Source organism: Danio rerio, chromosome 25 (genome assembly GCF_052040795.2).
Source record: "Danio rerio strain M-AB ecotype USA chromosome 25, GRCz13ab, whole genome shotgun sequence".
Taxonomy (NCBI): Eukaryota; Metazoa; Chordata; class Actinopteri; order Cypriniformes; family Danionidae; genus Danio; species Danio rerio.
In genome coordinates this window covers 7,433,790-7,449,106 of record NC_141045.1, presented here as the reverse complement: position 1 = coordinate 7,449,106, position 15,317 = coordinate 7,433,790, and the positions used below count along the sequence as shown (strand labels likewise).

Here is a 15,317-nt window from a genome sequence, read left to right as displayed (position 1 = left end):
ATCACAATATTATTTATTTGAAGTATGAACAAAATGTCATGTAAAATGTAAATGTAGACTCCAATTAATTAAATTAAATATTGTAAAGTAAACTTATGCGCTAGTTTGTCTGTAATCACACACACTAGTTATGAACCAAGAAAATATTAAAGTAATTTACATAACTAAGTAAATGTGTTCATTTGTGTGAATGACGTTCGAGTCTCGAATGAATCATTCCTGTAATATTTCTGCGATTCACAAATCACTCGGCTCACTTGGAATCATAACAAGGAATCGTTTGATTTATATACTCATTACAGCTAATACGACAGTATATGGATGAGAAGTGATCATAAAAAACTGACATAACTTGCAGCATAAGACCTGCGAACTAGGAACACCTTTAACTAGTAAACAAGTTACTTAAAAGAGCCGTTCAAACGAACCGATACACTGCATTGACTCGGCCTCCAGAGGTTTTTATGAATGGAGAGGAGGAGCGTGGTTCAGCCTGCAGTTCTCCATTGTGTCCAACAGGGGGAGCGTCATCTTTCATCTTTCACTGCTTCTTTTCAGGAGCGTCCGATCTTCATTCGCGTTCTCACGTTATCACTTCTTTAATCGGCGGCCGAATGACGCGGAACTGGTCGTTTAAGATTATTACACATCTCCAAACAATCTAACAAGCCTTCGACGAGATTCAACAGAGCACCGTGATGAAATTCTCCCTTCGTCACGCAGGCGGACGGACCGAAGCTCCGCTGGAAAGCCATTAGTGTTTATGTGTGTAAATACAATATATCATAGACTGTAAAAACCCGGAGCGAATCATGAACGCGCCGCTCGTGCCGTGCTGAAGTGGCGGCCGCGCGCGCTCTCTGTCGAGCTGAAAAACGGCGCGAGTCCTGCTTCTGTTGTTAGCCTGAACACTGCTAACGGGCCTAAAAGAGCCCGGTGTGATCTCTGCAGTCCGGTTGAACAGCTGTCCGAGCTCCAGGAAGGTCCTCCAGCGGTGCAGAGCGCCGGAGAGTGGATGATGGCCGACCGCCTGAGCGCTGAGGAGGAGCAGGTATCAAATACCATCACAATCCGGTTCACATTGATTCTCTGGTCCAGCGGTTCTGTTGCTAAGCAACCCGGGACTGACCATTTGACTAGAGACACCCTGTTTAGGTTTTACCACGGTAAACAGAGTAAAAGGTTGAATTTTAGTCTGTGGGTCATATTTGATTCCATACAATTGTCCTAAAAATGTAAATGTAGTGGCTATTTACTGTCCCTCAAGTGGTTTCAAGTCTTTTTGAGATACTTGATTCTGTTGAACTCAAAAGGAGATATTTTGAAGAAAGTTGATAACCTCTAATTATTAACGTTCTTGGCTGAAAAACAAATACAATGGAAGTTAATGGTTACAGGTTTCCAGCTTTCTTCAGAATATCTTCTTTTATATTTTAACAAAAATGGTTGAGTAAATGATGACAGAATTGTAATTTTTAGGTGTACTATCCTTTTTATTTCACACTATTAAATAAAAGTTGGTTGACAGTTCGCCAAAAAAGGAAAACTGTTATGCTTTACTCATCCTCCACTTGTTCCAAAATTTTTCATAGTTTCTTCCAACATTCTTCAGAATATCTTCTTTTGTGTTTGACAGAATCACTTGAGTATGAGTAAATGATGAGGACATTTTCATTTTTGGGTGGACTATCTCTTTAATAATTATAACATATTTAACAACAAAGATTTCAATAATCCTGAATGTAAATAGTGTTGTCGGTAATTTAAGCATATTGAAATACATTTTGAAATATGCATATTTTGAAAAATAAAATAAATCTGCGCGCACAGATTTTTATCCCATAATTGATTGTTTATTCACTTGTGTAAATGTGTGTAAACTTATATTTATTCAGTTTTTAAATTAGTTTCAGTAATTTTATTGACTAAAATGAAAATATTCAAATAATTTGTTTACAATACAGTGTGTAAAGTAATATGTTCTGTCTTTTAGTAGAGATATTATATGAAAGAATTGTTTTGTTCACCAAATAAAGAGGATCTAATTGGAACTGCATTGTAAACATTAAATAAAAGTTAAAAATGTATTCATATATTAAGGTTTTAGTTATACTCTCAAAATCATTCATCATAAATCCGCAGATCTTTACCAAAATTCTGTGCAGAAATAGCAAAAAATGTCCGCAGATTCCGTCTGGCCTTATGATTCAAAGATATAAATGTAGATTTGCATTTGTGAGCAAACATCTATTGCAACTTTGGCATTTCTCTCAGAACTGTGGCTTGTGACTTTCTCAGAACTGTGTATCTTGAAGGTTCGACATAAAAAGTCTGATTTGCGGTCTACCAGATGCAGACTCAGGATTGTTACAAATAAAGCCAGGGTTTCTGAGAAATCAAGTTCGAGTTGTGAGATGCAAACTCAGAAGTGCAAGATATGAACTTGGAATTGGGACACATATACACACAGAACTGCAAGAAACAAAGTCTGAATGGTGATAAATTAAGTCAGGACTAATAAAGTCAGCATTGAGAGCAAAAGTAAGAGCCTAAAACTTGCATTTCAATAGCTATTTCAATCCTGAATTGAAACTATTCTTAACTTCAACTTTTTATGAAACATTTTCGATAATGTTAGCTTGTGTAATACATATTTTATTGCAATAAATCTTTGTATTTTTAAAATTACATCAGATTTATTAATAAATTATTCAAGTTTTAGGCGGTTCATTTTGTTGTGGCGACCCCGGATTAATAAAGGGACTAAGCTGAAAAGAAAATGAATGAATGAATATTTAAGTTTTTAGTGTTTTGAGGGAATTAGTGTACTCTGACCTACAGTAACCTCTGATCAGCTATTTTAGAGGTTACTGTAGGTCAAACTATGCGCCTAATTTGACTTTACTTTCAGGCTATATATAAATAAAAGCTCGTATTTTACAAGAAAAGTGTCTTGTGAACACATATGGTGTCTATCAGGGCTTTAGATCTGCCACTTTCAGACTGTTGAGCGAATTTGTTCTCACTTAAAATGATTTGGTGTGATTATGCATTCATAATGGTTTGAACCGTTATAGGGGTGGTCAAATGTATATTTATATTGTCTATTATATTAATTAATAATTTAATTATTTAAGATACAGATATTTAGAGATATGAAAACAATTTCTCACTATTGAAAGGCTGTTGACATTCAGGGCTGATCTTGCATTAAGCATTAATTAATACCTCCTGTAATTCGTACCCTGCCTATAAACTCTCAATGTACATATTTTAACTTAAGACTGACAACCTTAATCGTCTTTAATTTACTCATCACTGTTATGGAGGTCTGAGAATGCCTGTTTTTTTTCACATAAAATGTAAGTAATGCAGTTGCGTTCAGATTATGAGTCTTTTTAATGCATCTGTGCGAATGTTGTCTGTATGTATGCAAAGTTTGTTTTAGTAGAACATTTGTAGAATGCTGCGGAGGGTCTGTACAGCTATGAATTGACAATTATAATTATGCGTATATTTTTTTTAAGTGGCTAAAATTCTGTTTTGTTGTCCTTCAGTAATCTTTTATATAATACTTGTATTATATAGTACTTTTAATTTTTGTCGTTTTTCTACACTCAAAAAAGGCTTTTGCTGTTTATTTAAAGTACTTATTTAAAAGGCACCTCTTTTACCCCTATTACAAGATGTAAAATAATCCTTTGGTGTCTCCAGAATGTGTCTTTAAAGTTTCAGCTCAAAACACCCATCAGATAACTTATTATAGCCTCCAGATTCTGCCCATTTTGGTGTCTGAATACATTGTAGCTGTATTCAGTGGCTTTAAATGCAAACGAGCTGCTTCTCTCTGCCCACCGTTCCCACGTGTGTGTCTGCTTCTACAGCGTTGTGAGATAGACATCAGTCAGTGATACCGACAGACACAGATGAAGCTGAAATATAGCTCATTAGTCAAAAATACCAAGTTTATTTGATATATTGAAGCTTGTTTATTCAAGCCTTTCTGAAATGATGAGTCTCACACAAATGCTGTTTGCAGTACACACACACACACACACACACTTATATTGGTGTTTACTGACACCATGCTGCCGTGGTGAATATAGCGGTTAAGAATTATATATTGATTTTACTGTATTTATTACAAACATGCTCTGTTTTAAAAAAGTTTCGAACTAATAAAACTCACAGAGAGTTGTAACATTTTAATCTCAGTTTATTTTCAAAGAAATGTTCTGTGCACGTGTGTACATGTTATTAAAGAAATATGGTGTCTGTTGATCAATTTGCTGGTGGGGAAAACCGCACTCCTACGTCACGTTGTGGTGGGCCTCAAATTTACTGGGTTTTGCTTACTTGGTTTGCTAACGGCCACAAGCATTTTGCATGCTACTTAGGCGCCCTGCGCGCCTCGCGTTTTAACCGCCTGCTGCGCCTTACATTTTCTCCCCTGTGGCTGTGCACTCAAAGTTGAAAAAAGTCAACTCAACTTTGATTCTCCAATCAAATGAAAGCAGAGGCGGGGTTTCCGTTAAGGGGCTTACAGGGGTTATGTTGTCAAGACAACAAGAGAGACTTTTGAAGATGGCGGAGAGACTTGTGGTTGCTGTTCTGAGTTATCCGTAGCTGTATGACCTCACAAATCTTGAACATCACAATATTACTAGATATTAAAGTTTTATTAATATTAACAGCACTCTCGAAAAATACTCCGCTGATTCAGTCGTTGCCTAGCTACATAAAAATGCGCACCATGCTCCTTTATTTCTTGTCAACAAAAAGGCAGTGTGGTGCGCCTTGCGTTTTTGGAACGTAAATGGGCGTTCGGTGTGATCAGCCCTTTATTGTGTTTATAGCACTCCAATATGACTGTGAACTAGAGCTGCGCAATTAATAGTAAAAAGATCGCAATCTCGATTGGACCCCCTATACGATCTTAATCCAGCATTTTTACGATTCTGTCAATCATATTTTTAAGTTCAGGAGAGAAGCAATGGTGGCTGCACAAGTTTTCACATTGTTTTAAATACGTTGTTCAGCAATGTGGACACCTCCAAATGATGTTGAAAGAGTCACATGCTGTATTTATAAGATATAATTCACCTCAAAAATGTCTGTAAAAATTTCTGTCTTCATGTAATGTATTTGCGACCGCAAAATCACACGTGACGTGAGCTGACCGTCAGCTGTTACCACAGGGAGGGTGGGCGCTCGCCTCTGAATGAAGTCTACTTTAGAGAACAGAACCTGCATAGGCTGTGAATAACAGCTAATAAAGTTTTAAATAACATTCAGTTTATGGCACAGAGTGATCGTTTGGGAGCCGCGCAGGAAGTGAATTGCTCTTAGCAGTGAAAATGAAACCGAAAGCGCACGCACAGTTGCCAGATGTAGCTGACTGATTCCAGGTTAAAAAGTATCCAAAACCCGCCAAAATGCAAAAATACCCACCCAGTCTTCTGTATTCACGAAAATCACGTCAGTGACAGATTTTAAGGAGGAAATTACAGATTGCAAGCATATGTCCCAAACACAATAATTCAACATCAGAATAATCATCAGCATTAATGACCAGGACAAATCTAAAGTCTGTTCAAGTCCACCATTCCAAGTCTATACAAAACGAATAAGTTAATTTAATTTCTTCAAGTTCTCCCAACACAAAAAATTTATTGTGTTGAAACAGCATTTTTACAGTGTATGGGTGCATGTAACATGAAAAATAACCTACCTTTTTTTTTTTTTTTTTTTTACAAGCATGTTTTTTTTTTAATTTTCACATATTAATTTGTATTCATTCTATTGACGTTTAGTGTCTTGACATCACTTTCCAATTATTTAAACTTTCAGAAGATCACTTTTGCTGAAAAAACAGTTTCGTTATGTTGTCGTCTTCCAGGAAGTTTCCCTTTCACATTAGAACGAGTGCTGGTTAAAAAAAGCAACAATTCTGAGCAATAAATAGAGACTGTCACACATTTTTACCATGAATTGCAGAAAACAACAAACCAAAATGGCATTCGCTGCAACTGCAGTTTAGATACCAAAACATCTTAAGAATTATTGGATGTCATTTAAAATGTAATGCATGTAGTATTTATTTACACTTTATTATATCCGCTTGTTGCTTAATGTTTTATATGTATTTATAAATACAGGCCAGTAAGTAAGTAAAATTATGTTATTTTATTTTTGATTCAAACACACACACTATATTCACAAGACATGCGCTATAGGTGAATTAAATGAACAAAATTGGCCGTACTGTATGTGTGTGTGTGTGTGTGTGTGTGTGTGAATGTGAAAGTGTAAAGGTGTTTCCCAGTACTGGGTTGCAGCTGGAAGGGCATCCACTATGTAAAACATATGCTGGACAAGTTGGAGGTTCATTCCGCTGTGAATAAAAGGACTAAGCTGAAGAAAGCTTAATTAATGAATGAGACAACACAATTTAAAGTGTTTTTTAGGGAAACATGTTTTATGTTCAATCCACTTAATTTTAAAAAACGATTGCACTAAGTTAGTCTATTTGTGTTGAGGCAATGTGAAAAAATTGTGTGGAAGCCAGAATTTTTTACAGTCTACATTTGAGGCCAAGTAAACAACGCTGTAAAAATGCTTGGTTCCACACAATTCCTTCATGATGTCCCAACACAAATCAATTAAGTTAGCTGAATTGTTTTTACAAATTTAAGTAGATTGAGCATAAAACAATTAAGTTGCCCCAAACAAAACTTAATAATTAAATGTCGGTTCAACTCGTATTAAATAAGTAGCTTGAACAAGCAGCAAAAGTATTTTCTGAGTGAATAAAAATATTGAAATATTCCTTTAATCTGAACATGAAAAGCTCAGAAACACCTTTAATCGTAACACTTTGAGCTGCGAAACGCCTGTAATATTTAGATACGGTTTTGTGCTAAACACATAAAGCTATAAAAACTACACAGGAAATGGCGTTATATAAGTCTTGCATGTTATTTATAGCATGAGGAATGTGTGTTTGGCTTTAAGTGCTGCGATGCGCACCAATGTTTTGCAAACATTTGACTAGTTTTGTTTGTGCTCAAATGAGTCGTAAAGCCTCTGAAAGCTGTTGTGTAGTGAAGTGTTGGTCTGTTGGTTTCTTTAACAAGGCTTCTCTGTGTCCTTCATCCTGCCGTGGAGACTCATTTAAATAAAGCCCCAGTCGTCCGTTCATTCCTTCATTCATTCATTCATTGGTTCAGCGAGGGTCTTATCGCTGTGTAAATGCACAGGAATCACGGCTGAGCGAGTGAATGGGGCTCTGGGGTCTCGCAGATGGGTTTATCGGGGCTGCTGGATGAATGTCAGAGAGTAAATAGATGTGGGTCCTGTGGGAGATGAGCTGCTAAAAGCATTTCCACTGGAGAAACACGCACTGGGAATGTAGAAACAGAGAGAATGTATTTTTGAAAGTAAATAAATAAAGTCAATATAATGGGAAAATGTATTTCTTTATCAACTTTTGTTAGAAATCAATTCTAAAAATGCTGCTCCTAATGTAAATTATTATAGTTGTTGTTAATAATGCTCCAAATTAGGATTTTTGCAGCCGATACAAAGTATTATTTCTTTAAGGCTATTGGCCGATATTGAGTACCGATTCTAAAGCTTACAGATTTATAATATATTAAGCACATTTTTCCTCAAAGTATGATACTTAAGTGGAGATCTTGCCTTACCTAAGACAGTACATTAAGGATACTGCATGTAATCCCTTAAACACGTCTTGCTCAGAAGCAGCTTTACAGAAAATAATATAACACAAATATAAAAATTGAGGAGGAAAAAAAAAAATGAAATTTAGAAACAGAAAAAGAATTCAACATGTCTCAATCAAGAAAAAGTTTGTTGTACAGATTTGATCCATAAGAAGTACAAATGCACACCTGTAAATCCATTACGTTTTTACTAAAAGCCATAGGCCTATAAACTACCGTTTATTGCACAGGTGTCAAACTCAGTTGCAAAAGGGCCGCAGCTCTGCAGAGTTCAGTTCCAACCCTAATTAAACACACCTGATCAAACTAATTGAGTCCTTCAGGCTTGTTTGAAAGCTACAGGTAAGTGTGTTGGAGCAGGGTTGGAACTAAACTGTGCAGGGCTTCGGCCCTTCAGGAATTGAGTTTGACACCCCTGGTTTATTGCAATAAGATTAAGTTATATTAACTTTTTAAGTTTCATTTACCCTATTATTCCATCTGTATATATTTTAGCTGTTGTGAAGGGAGCGCATCAGTTGCTGGCACACCCATGCATCATTTACCTCCTCATGTGTTGTGACTGCTGTAGGCTAAGTATAGGGGAGCACATGTGCATCTTCCTCTGCTTGTAAACTCATAAACGAACACCTGAGATGTGCCAGATTGGCAAGCACAGATCAATCAGAGCATCCTTATTAATAATAATATAATAATAAATGTTATTACATGTAATAGTAGGAATAATATTTTTGTTACGATTAGATGTTATATTAATATTTGTTATTATTATTAATATTATTATTGTCATTATTATTTATTTACTTTTTTATAGAAAATTGTTATTTTAATAAAAAATAAAAATGATGTTTTTACAATATATAATTATTATTTATTATTGTTATTATTATTATTGTCATTATTTATTTACTTATTTTTATAGATATTTTTTAAAATAATAAAATAACAATAATTTATTACAATTATTATTATTATTATTATTAATATTTATTATTATCATATTATTTATTTACTTAAGAAAAAATATTATTTTAATAATAAAATAAAAATGTTATTACATTTAATATTAATATGTATGTTTTATTATTATCATTATAATTATTTATTTACTTATTTTATTGAAAATTGGTGTTTTAATAATAGTAATACTATTATGTTATTACAATTAATAATAATAATATTTATTATTATTATTATTATCATTGTTATTTATTTACATATTTTTTAAGAAAAATGTTATTTTAGTAACAGTAAAACCAGTAAGGTTATTACAGTTAATGATAGTATTTATTTATTGTAATTATTATTATAATTATTATTTATTTACTTATTTATTTTTTAAGCAAGGCATATTTGAAAAAAATATTTTAAAAAATATTAATCTTGTGCCGCCCTAAAATTGTCTTATTGTAATATGTTTGGTTTGTTGTCGGTTCAGACGTAAATTCTTCTTTGTTTTTATGTGTAATTTTTTAAAAGATTCTTTTAAAAACACATAATAAAAAATGTTGTTTTTTTTCCTATAAAGCTTACAAAATATTCTTATTTAAAATATATTAAATTTATTTCTATTTTAATTCTATTTTTGAATTTAAAATTATTATGTAAAAAAACTACTAAAACTAACCATGAAATTGTAATGTGTGTTGTAGTAATAATATTAATAATAATCGTAATATTAATTATTATTCAGTACTAGACAGTACTTGATGAATAAAAATCCAACAAAAAAAATACAGTTTTGTATCAAAATCATAATATGTTTATATTTGGATTATTATTTATTAACATATTCACAAATATGAGGAGAATCCCACACCCTCCATATGTTGAGTTCTATGATGAGCAGTCTGGAGATAAAACTCTACAGTTGGTCTCAGGGTAAAGTGAGCTGAATTCTGGGTTTTCTTCCTGGATGTGCTGCTTATCTCTCCTTTTAAGGATACAGTGTTGTGCAAGTGGGTGGACTGGAGCCTCTGGAAAGAAACACAGCTTATTTATTTGTATTGTATTTGGCTTTCAGGTTAAATGTTTGTGGTAGCTGCATTTGTAAACATTTAAGAAGAGTAGTCTATCGCTGATGGCATTAGTCTATATTCCGATCCATTCTTCAGACAAACGCTTGTTCAGAAAAGTTGAGAAATGTTTCACCAATAGCAGTGAAGTTTTCAGTTGCATATATAGTATATTATTTGTATTTAATATTTTAGTTATTTAATTTTCAAAATGCATTGAAAAAGCGCATGAAAATGGGTTGCCAGTTCCATTATTTTTCTGAACAGTTGTAATATTGTTTTTTATTTTGATTTATTATTTTAGTATTTTTCATTTTTCAGAATGGTTTGAAAAACATAAAAATGAGTTGCCATTTGCATATTTTTTCTGAGCTGTTGCGTATTTAAATATTGCATATTTATTTATGTTGTATTTTGCTTTCTTTTATTATTTTAGTTTTGTTATTTTTCAAAATCATCGAAAATGCATGCCAATGAGTTGCCAGTTGCGTCATTTTTCTGAACTGTTGCGCATTTGTATACAAGCACATTTATTTATATTGTTTTTATTTTATATTTATTATTTTAGTTCTTGATTTTTCTGAATGCTTTGGAAAAACACTTGAAAATGGGTTGCCAGTTGCGTAATTTTTTTGAACTGTTGCATATTTATTTATTGTATATTTTTTTATATTGTATTTTATTTTCATTTACTATTTTAGTGTTTTTTTTTTTTAAATGCTTCTTAAACGCATGCAATGGAGTTGCCAGTTGCGTATTTTTCTGAACTGTTGCGAATTTATATATTGCATATTTCTTTATATGGTATTTTATTCTCATTTTATTATTTCAGTTCATTATTTTTCAGAATGCTTTGGAAACACATGAAAATGGGTTGCCAGTTGTGTCATTTTTCTAAACTGTTGCATATTTATTTATTGTATATTTATTTATATTGTAGTTTATTTTCATTTACTATTTCATTTTTTTTTTCAAAATGCTTCGTAAACGCATGTAACTGAGTGGCTAGTTACGTCATTTTTCTGAACTGTTGCGTATTTGTATATAAGCACATTTATTTATATTGTTTTTATTTTCTATTTATTATTTTAGTTCATTATTTTTCAGAATGCTTTGGAAAAACACTTGAAAATGAGTTGCCAGTTGCGTATTTTTTCTGAACTGTTGCGAATTTATATATTGCAAAAAAAATTTCTTGATATGGTATTTAATTCTCATTTTATCATTTTAGTTTATTAATTTTCAAAATGCATCATAAACCCGTGCCATTGAGTTGCCAGTTTCATCATTTTTCGGAACTGTTTCATATTTACAGGGGTTGGACTATGAAACTGAAACACTGGCCAATAGGTTTAATGGACAAATTTGTTCAACCTGGTGCCAATATTCATTGATTGTACATTCCACTAATAATAGCAGAGTGTGAAGGTTGAATTAGCAGAATAATATCTGTGATCAAGACAGCAAGCCCTAATGAAGTGTAACACCCAGACTGTTGCTTGGCCACAGAAAATGAGGGTGGATCAGTGTTGGTTTGGGTCACAATATCATGGCATTCCCTATGTGCATTACTTATGCTAGATGGGTGCTGGCTCACTGCCAAGGACTACCGAACCATTCTGGAGGACTAACCAATTGTATCAGGATGGTAATGCACCAATTCACTCAGCAAGACTGCTGACAAGAGTGGTTTGAGAAACATGAAAGTGAAGTTGAACATCTCCCATGGCCTGCACAGTCACCAGATCCAAATATTAGTGAGCCACTTTGGTTGAAGGAGCGAGTCAGGACTTTTTCTACTGTTCTGCAAGAAGAATGGCTCAAAGTCCCTCTGGCCACTGTATAGGACACTTATCTTTCATTCTCAAGACCAACTGATGCTGTATTGGCCGCAAAAGGAAGCCCTACCTAAAACCAGGTGTTTCAGTTTCATTGTCCAAGCCCTATGTAGAGGATAAATATCACACACCTCATAGCGACTCTTCTTCTCTTTCAAATTCAAGCATCCTTCAGTTTTCTCCTGCTTCGCCACTTATGGTTTTGTTTGTATGTGATGTTTATGTTTGTCAGGAAATGACCGAGAACACTGAGTTTTGACTGTAAATCTCATGTAAACGTACACGCATCTCTGCTTCAGGTTTTTTTTTTGTAGCAGCTGTTGGTTTAAACGAGGGTAAAAAAAACGACTGACCTAAATAGTTAAATAGATCTGAGATTTCAATTAAAAGCTGTTATTTTTTTTTTGTTTTTCAGGCCACAAAGCAGTTTTTGGAGGAGATCAACAAATGGACGTCTCAGCATGGTGTGTCTCCGCTGTCCTGGGACGTGGCCGTGAAGTTTCTGATGGCACGCAAGTTTGATGTCCTACGAGCAATCGAGCTTTTCCACAGTTACAGGGTGAGATTCTGGATTGATGTTCTGGTCAAAAGGAAAAGACAATATTTTAATTGAATTCATTATTTTATTAATTTTTTTTAAGTTTATTTTTTATTCCTTTATTTTTATTTTTGTTTTTGTTTTTATTCCTTTAATTTTTCTTTGTTTATTTTATTTTAATTTAATTTTACTTCAATTTTATTTTAATAAAATACAGTGTATTATTTTAAATGCATGTATCTTTTCGGCTAATACATTTCCAGGACATGATAAGTTATTATTATTTTTACAAGTTATTATTATAATTAAAAGTTTTTTTAAATAAATGCTTATTTTGTTATTTATCATTTATTTTCTTTTTTATTATTTTGCTTTGGAGTTTTGTTATTACTATTTATTTATTTGTATGTTTATTTAAACACGTATGTAAAGTTTATTTATTTTAACAGCTGCATAGTTTTATTTATTTATTTAAACACATCTATATAGTTTAATTTATTTTAAAAGCTGTATATTTTTATTAGTTTATTATTTTGTTTATTAATTTATTAATTTTTTTATAATTATTTTTTATGGTTTTTTTCACCTTTATTTGGAAGGGACAGTAGAGGTTGCAGACAGGAAAGTATTGGGAGCATAGAGAGGGGTAGGGTCGGCAAAGGACCTCGAGCTGGGAATCGAACTCTGGTCACTGTGAGCACCACGGTGTTATATGTTGGTGCACTTAATCACTAGGCTATTGGCGCCGACATTTATTAATTTATTTATTTATTTAAACTCATTCAAATTTATTTTAAAAGCTGTATATTTTTATTTAATTATTTATTTAATACATTATATAGTTACATTTATTTTAAAAGATGTATATTTTTATTAGTTCATTAGTTTATTTATTATTCAATTATTTATTTAACTCATTCATTTAGTTTTATTTGAAAAGCTGTATATTTTTATTTATTTATTAGCTTATTTATTTAATAGTTTATTTATTATTTAAATGCATCTATATAGTTTAATTTATTTTAAAAGCTTTATATATATATTTTTTATTTTTTTATTTTTTATTTATTTATTTTTTTTATATTGGTTTGGTAGTAACCCTGGTCAGAAAAACAAACAATTTAATAACAATACTAGACAATAGTAGTGATTTAATGCAGCTTAATGAATGTTCAGCTGCTCATGATCATAAAATAAACCTCCTGATGTCAGCGTGTGTGTGTGTGTTTCTCCAGGAGACTCGTCTTAGGGAAGGCATCGTCAAACTGCAACCACACAAAGAGCCACTTCGCTCAGAGCTGCTGAGCGGAAAGTTCACTGTGTTGGTGAGTTTATTATTGTTTATTAATAGTCCAAAACATATGTTTACCACATGTTGCGTTTACTGTATAACACATGAACAGCAAAAGAATGCATGAAAAAAACAAAAACAGGAGTGTGTTTTCCAATAATATTGATTGTCATTTCTGTTTGTGCACATTGTCGAGTTCATTGTAAGCGTCACTAATCATGTAAAAAGTGCTGCGCTCACTTTAATTTCGGCTGCGGAGTCAATGATGCAGGTTTCACTTCAACTTTCAGTTCAGTTATTAGAACTCCTATCACTGCATTATTCATAGAGTGAATATTTCAGCTGCATTTGACTAATATTGCTTTCAAATTGCTTTGTTTTGACACTTATTTTTTAGATAGTGAATTGAAATATTTTTTGGTATGCATATAGATGGATGGATGGATGGATGGATGGATAGACAGACAGACAGACAGATAGATAGATAGATAGATAGATAGATAGATAGATAGATAGATAGATAGATAGATAGATAGATAGATAGATAGATAGATAGATAGATATGCATTTACTAGCCAATTTACTTCATTTAAATTCATATAAATGAAATTAAATATTTGAGGTCTGTCAGCTAAAGTGAAGGCGGTGGTTTTATCCAATATGTTCATCGATCCTCCTCATCTTCCCGTCTCCTCTTCTATCCGTCTGTATTTATAACCCAGAGAGAGACGCACATCTCATGAGTCATCAGAGTATTGCTGTTCGTTATTGGCGTAAATATTTAATAGATGTGAAGCGTGTGCTCACACATACGGAAATGGGGCAGCTGAGAGCAAATAAAGCAGATTTAGTGTCTTCCTGGATGGCAGATGTAAATATAATGTTTCTGAGCTGATGGTTCAGTGACTCATTGATGTTCAGTGAAGACTTTTTCTGCCCCTCTGTGGACACCTCTAGAACTGCACCTTACTCGTACTTGATCAACAAACTTATCCGTGAAGTTTTTATTTAATATTAATTATAATATATTATTCATAATATATATATATTATATTATATCCATTTATGTATGCATATTCACATTGTTTTAGAATTTATTTTAATGTATTTACTATTTATATATAAAAATATATCTTGCATTATTATTATTATATTTATTTTATTTCAGATTTGCAGAATTTGTTGGATTAAGAAATATACAACTACTGCATTTATTTGTGAGATCATTCAAAGACCATTTATTTTTATTCATTTGTTTATGCATGCATAAACAATTTTATCATAATGTTTTTGTAATTATATTTTTGAATTTTATTGAATATTTAAATTTTTAAATTTAATTTTAATTTATAATTTGCAGAATGTTGCATTTAGAATGTAAATGTAGCTTTATTCAGTAAAGAATATGCATTATTCTAATATTCCAAAGAGCTGAGTGACTTTACGAATATGAATGGCTCCTCGTTACTGACATATTGCGATGTTTTCTGATATCAGGGTGTCCGGGACCCGTCAGGAGCCTCCATCGCCCTCTATACGGCTAAACTGCACCATCCCAGCAAAACCGGAAACCATGTGGTTCTTCAGGCCCTTTTTTACCTGCTGGACCGAGCTGTGGAAAGGTAGAGCATTTAAATTTCAGTTCAATTCAGTTAAATACCTCGAAAATGTCCCATAAAATTGATCAGACGTGACTGTGAAGAAGTTTAGAGTTTTGTGATTAGATTTCTGGTCAAAATAAATGTTGTTTCTTTAGCTTTGAGACTCAGAGAAATGGACTAGTCTTCATCTATGACATGGCTGGATCCAACTACACTAACTTTGAGCTGGACCTCAGCAAAAAGATCCTTAATTTGCTCAAGGTGAGTTTCTGTGTAAAGAATTCTGAGA

The 15,317-nt window shown here is 32.7% G+C and overlaps 1 protein-coding gene across 1 annotated transcript in view; it reads left to right on the top strand.

Moving 5' to 3' along the window:
- Window positions 1-517: 517 nt before the first annotated feature.
- Window positions 518-15,317, top strand: part of ptpn9a (protein tyrosine phosphatase non-receptor type 9a) — a 33,203-nt gene continuing 18,403 nt past the window's right edge. The window contains exons 1-5 of the mRNA XM_087311530.1: window positions 518-1,051; window positions 12,014-12,157; window positions 13,372-13,461; window positions 14,925-15,049; window positions 15,184-15,289. Of these exons, the coding sequence (XP_087167656.1) occupies window positions 1,016-1,051; window positions 12,014-12,157; window positions 13,372-13,461; window positions 14,925-15,049; window positions 15,184-15,289 (501 nt within the window). The 5' untranslated portion in view covers window positions 518-1,015. The remainder of the gene's footprint in view (window positions 1,052-12,013; window positions 12,158-13,371; window positions 13,462-14,924; window positions 15,050-15,183; window positions 15,290-15,317) is intronic.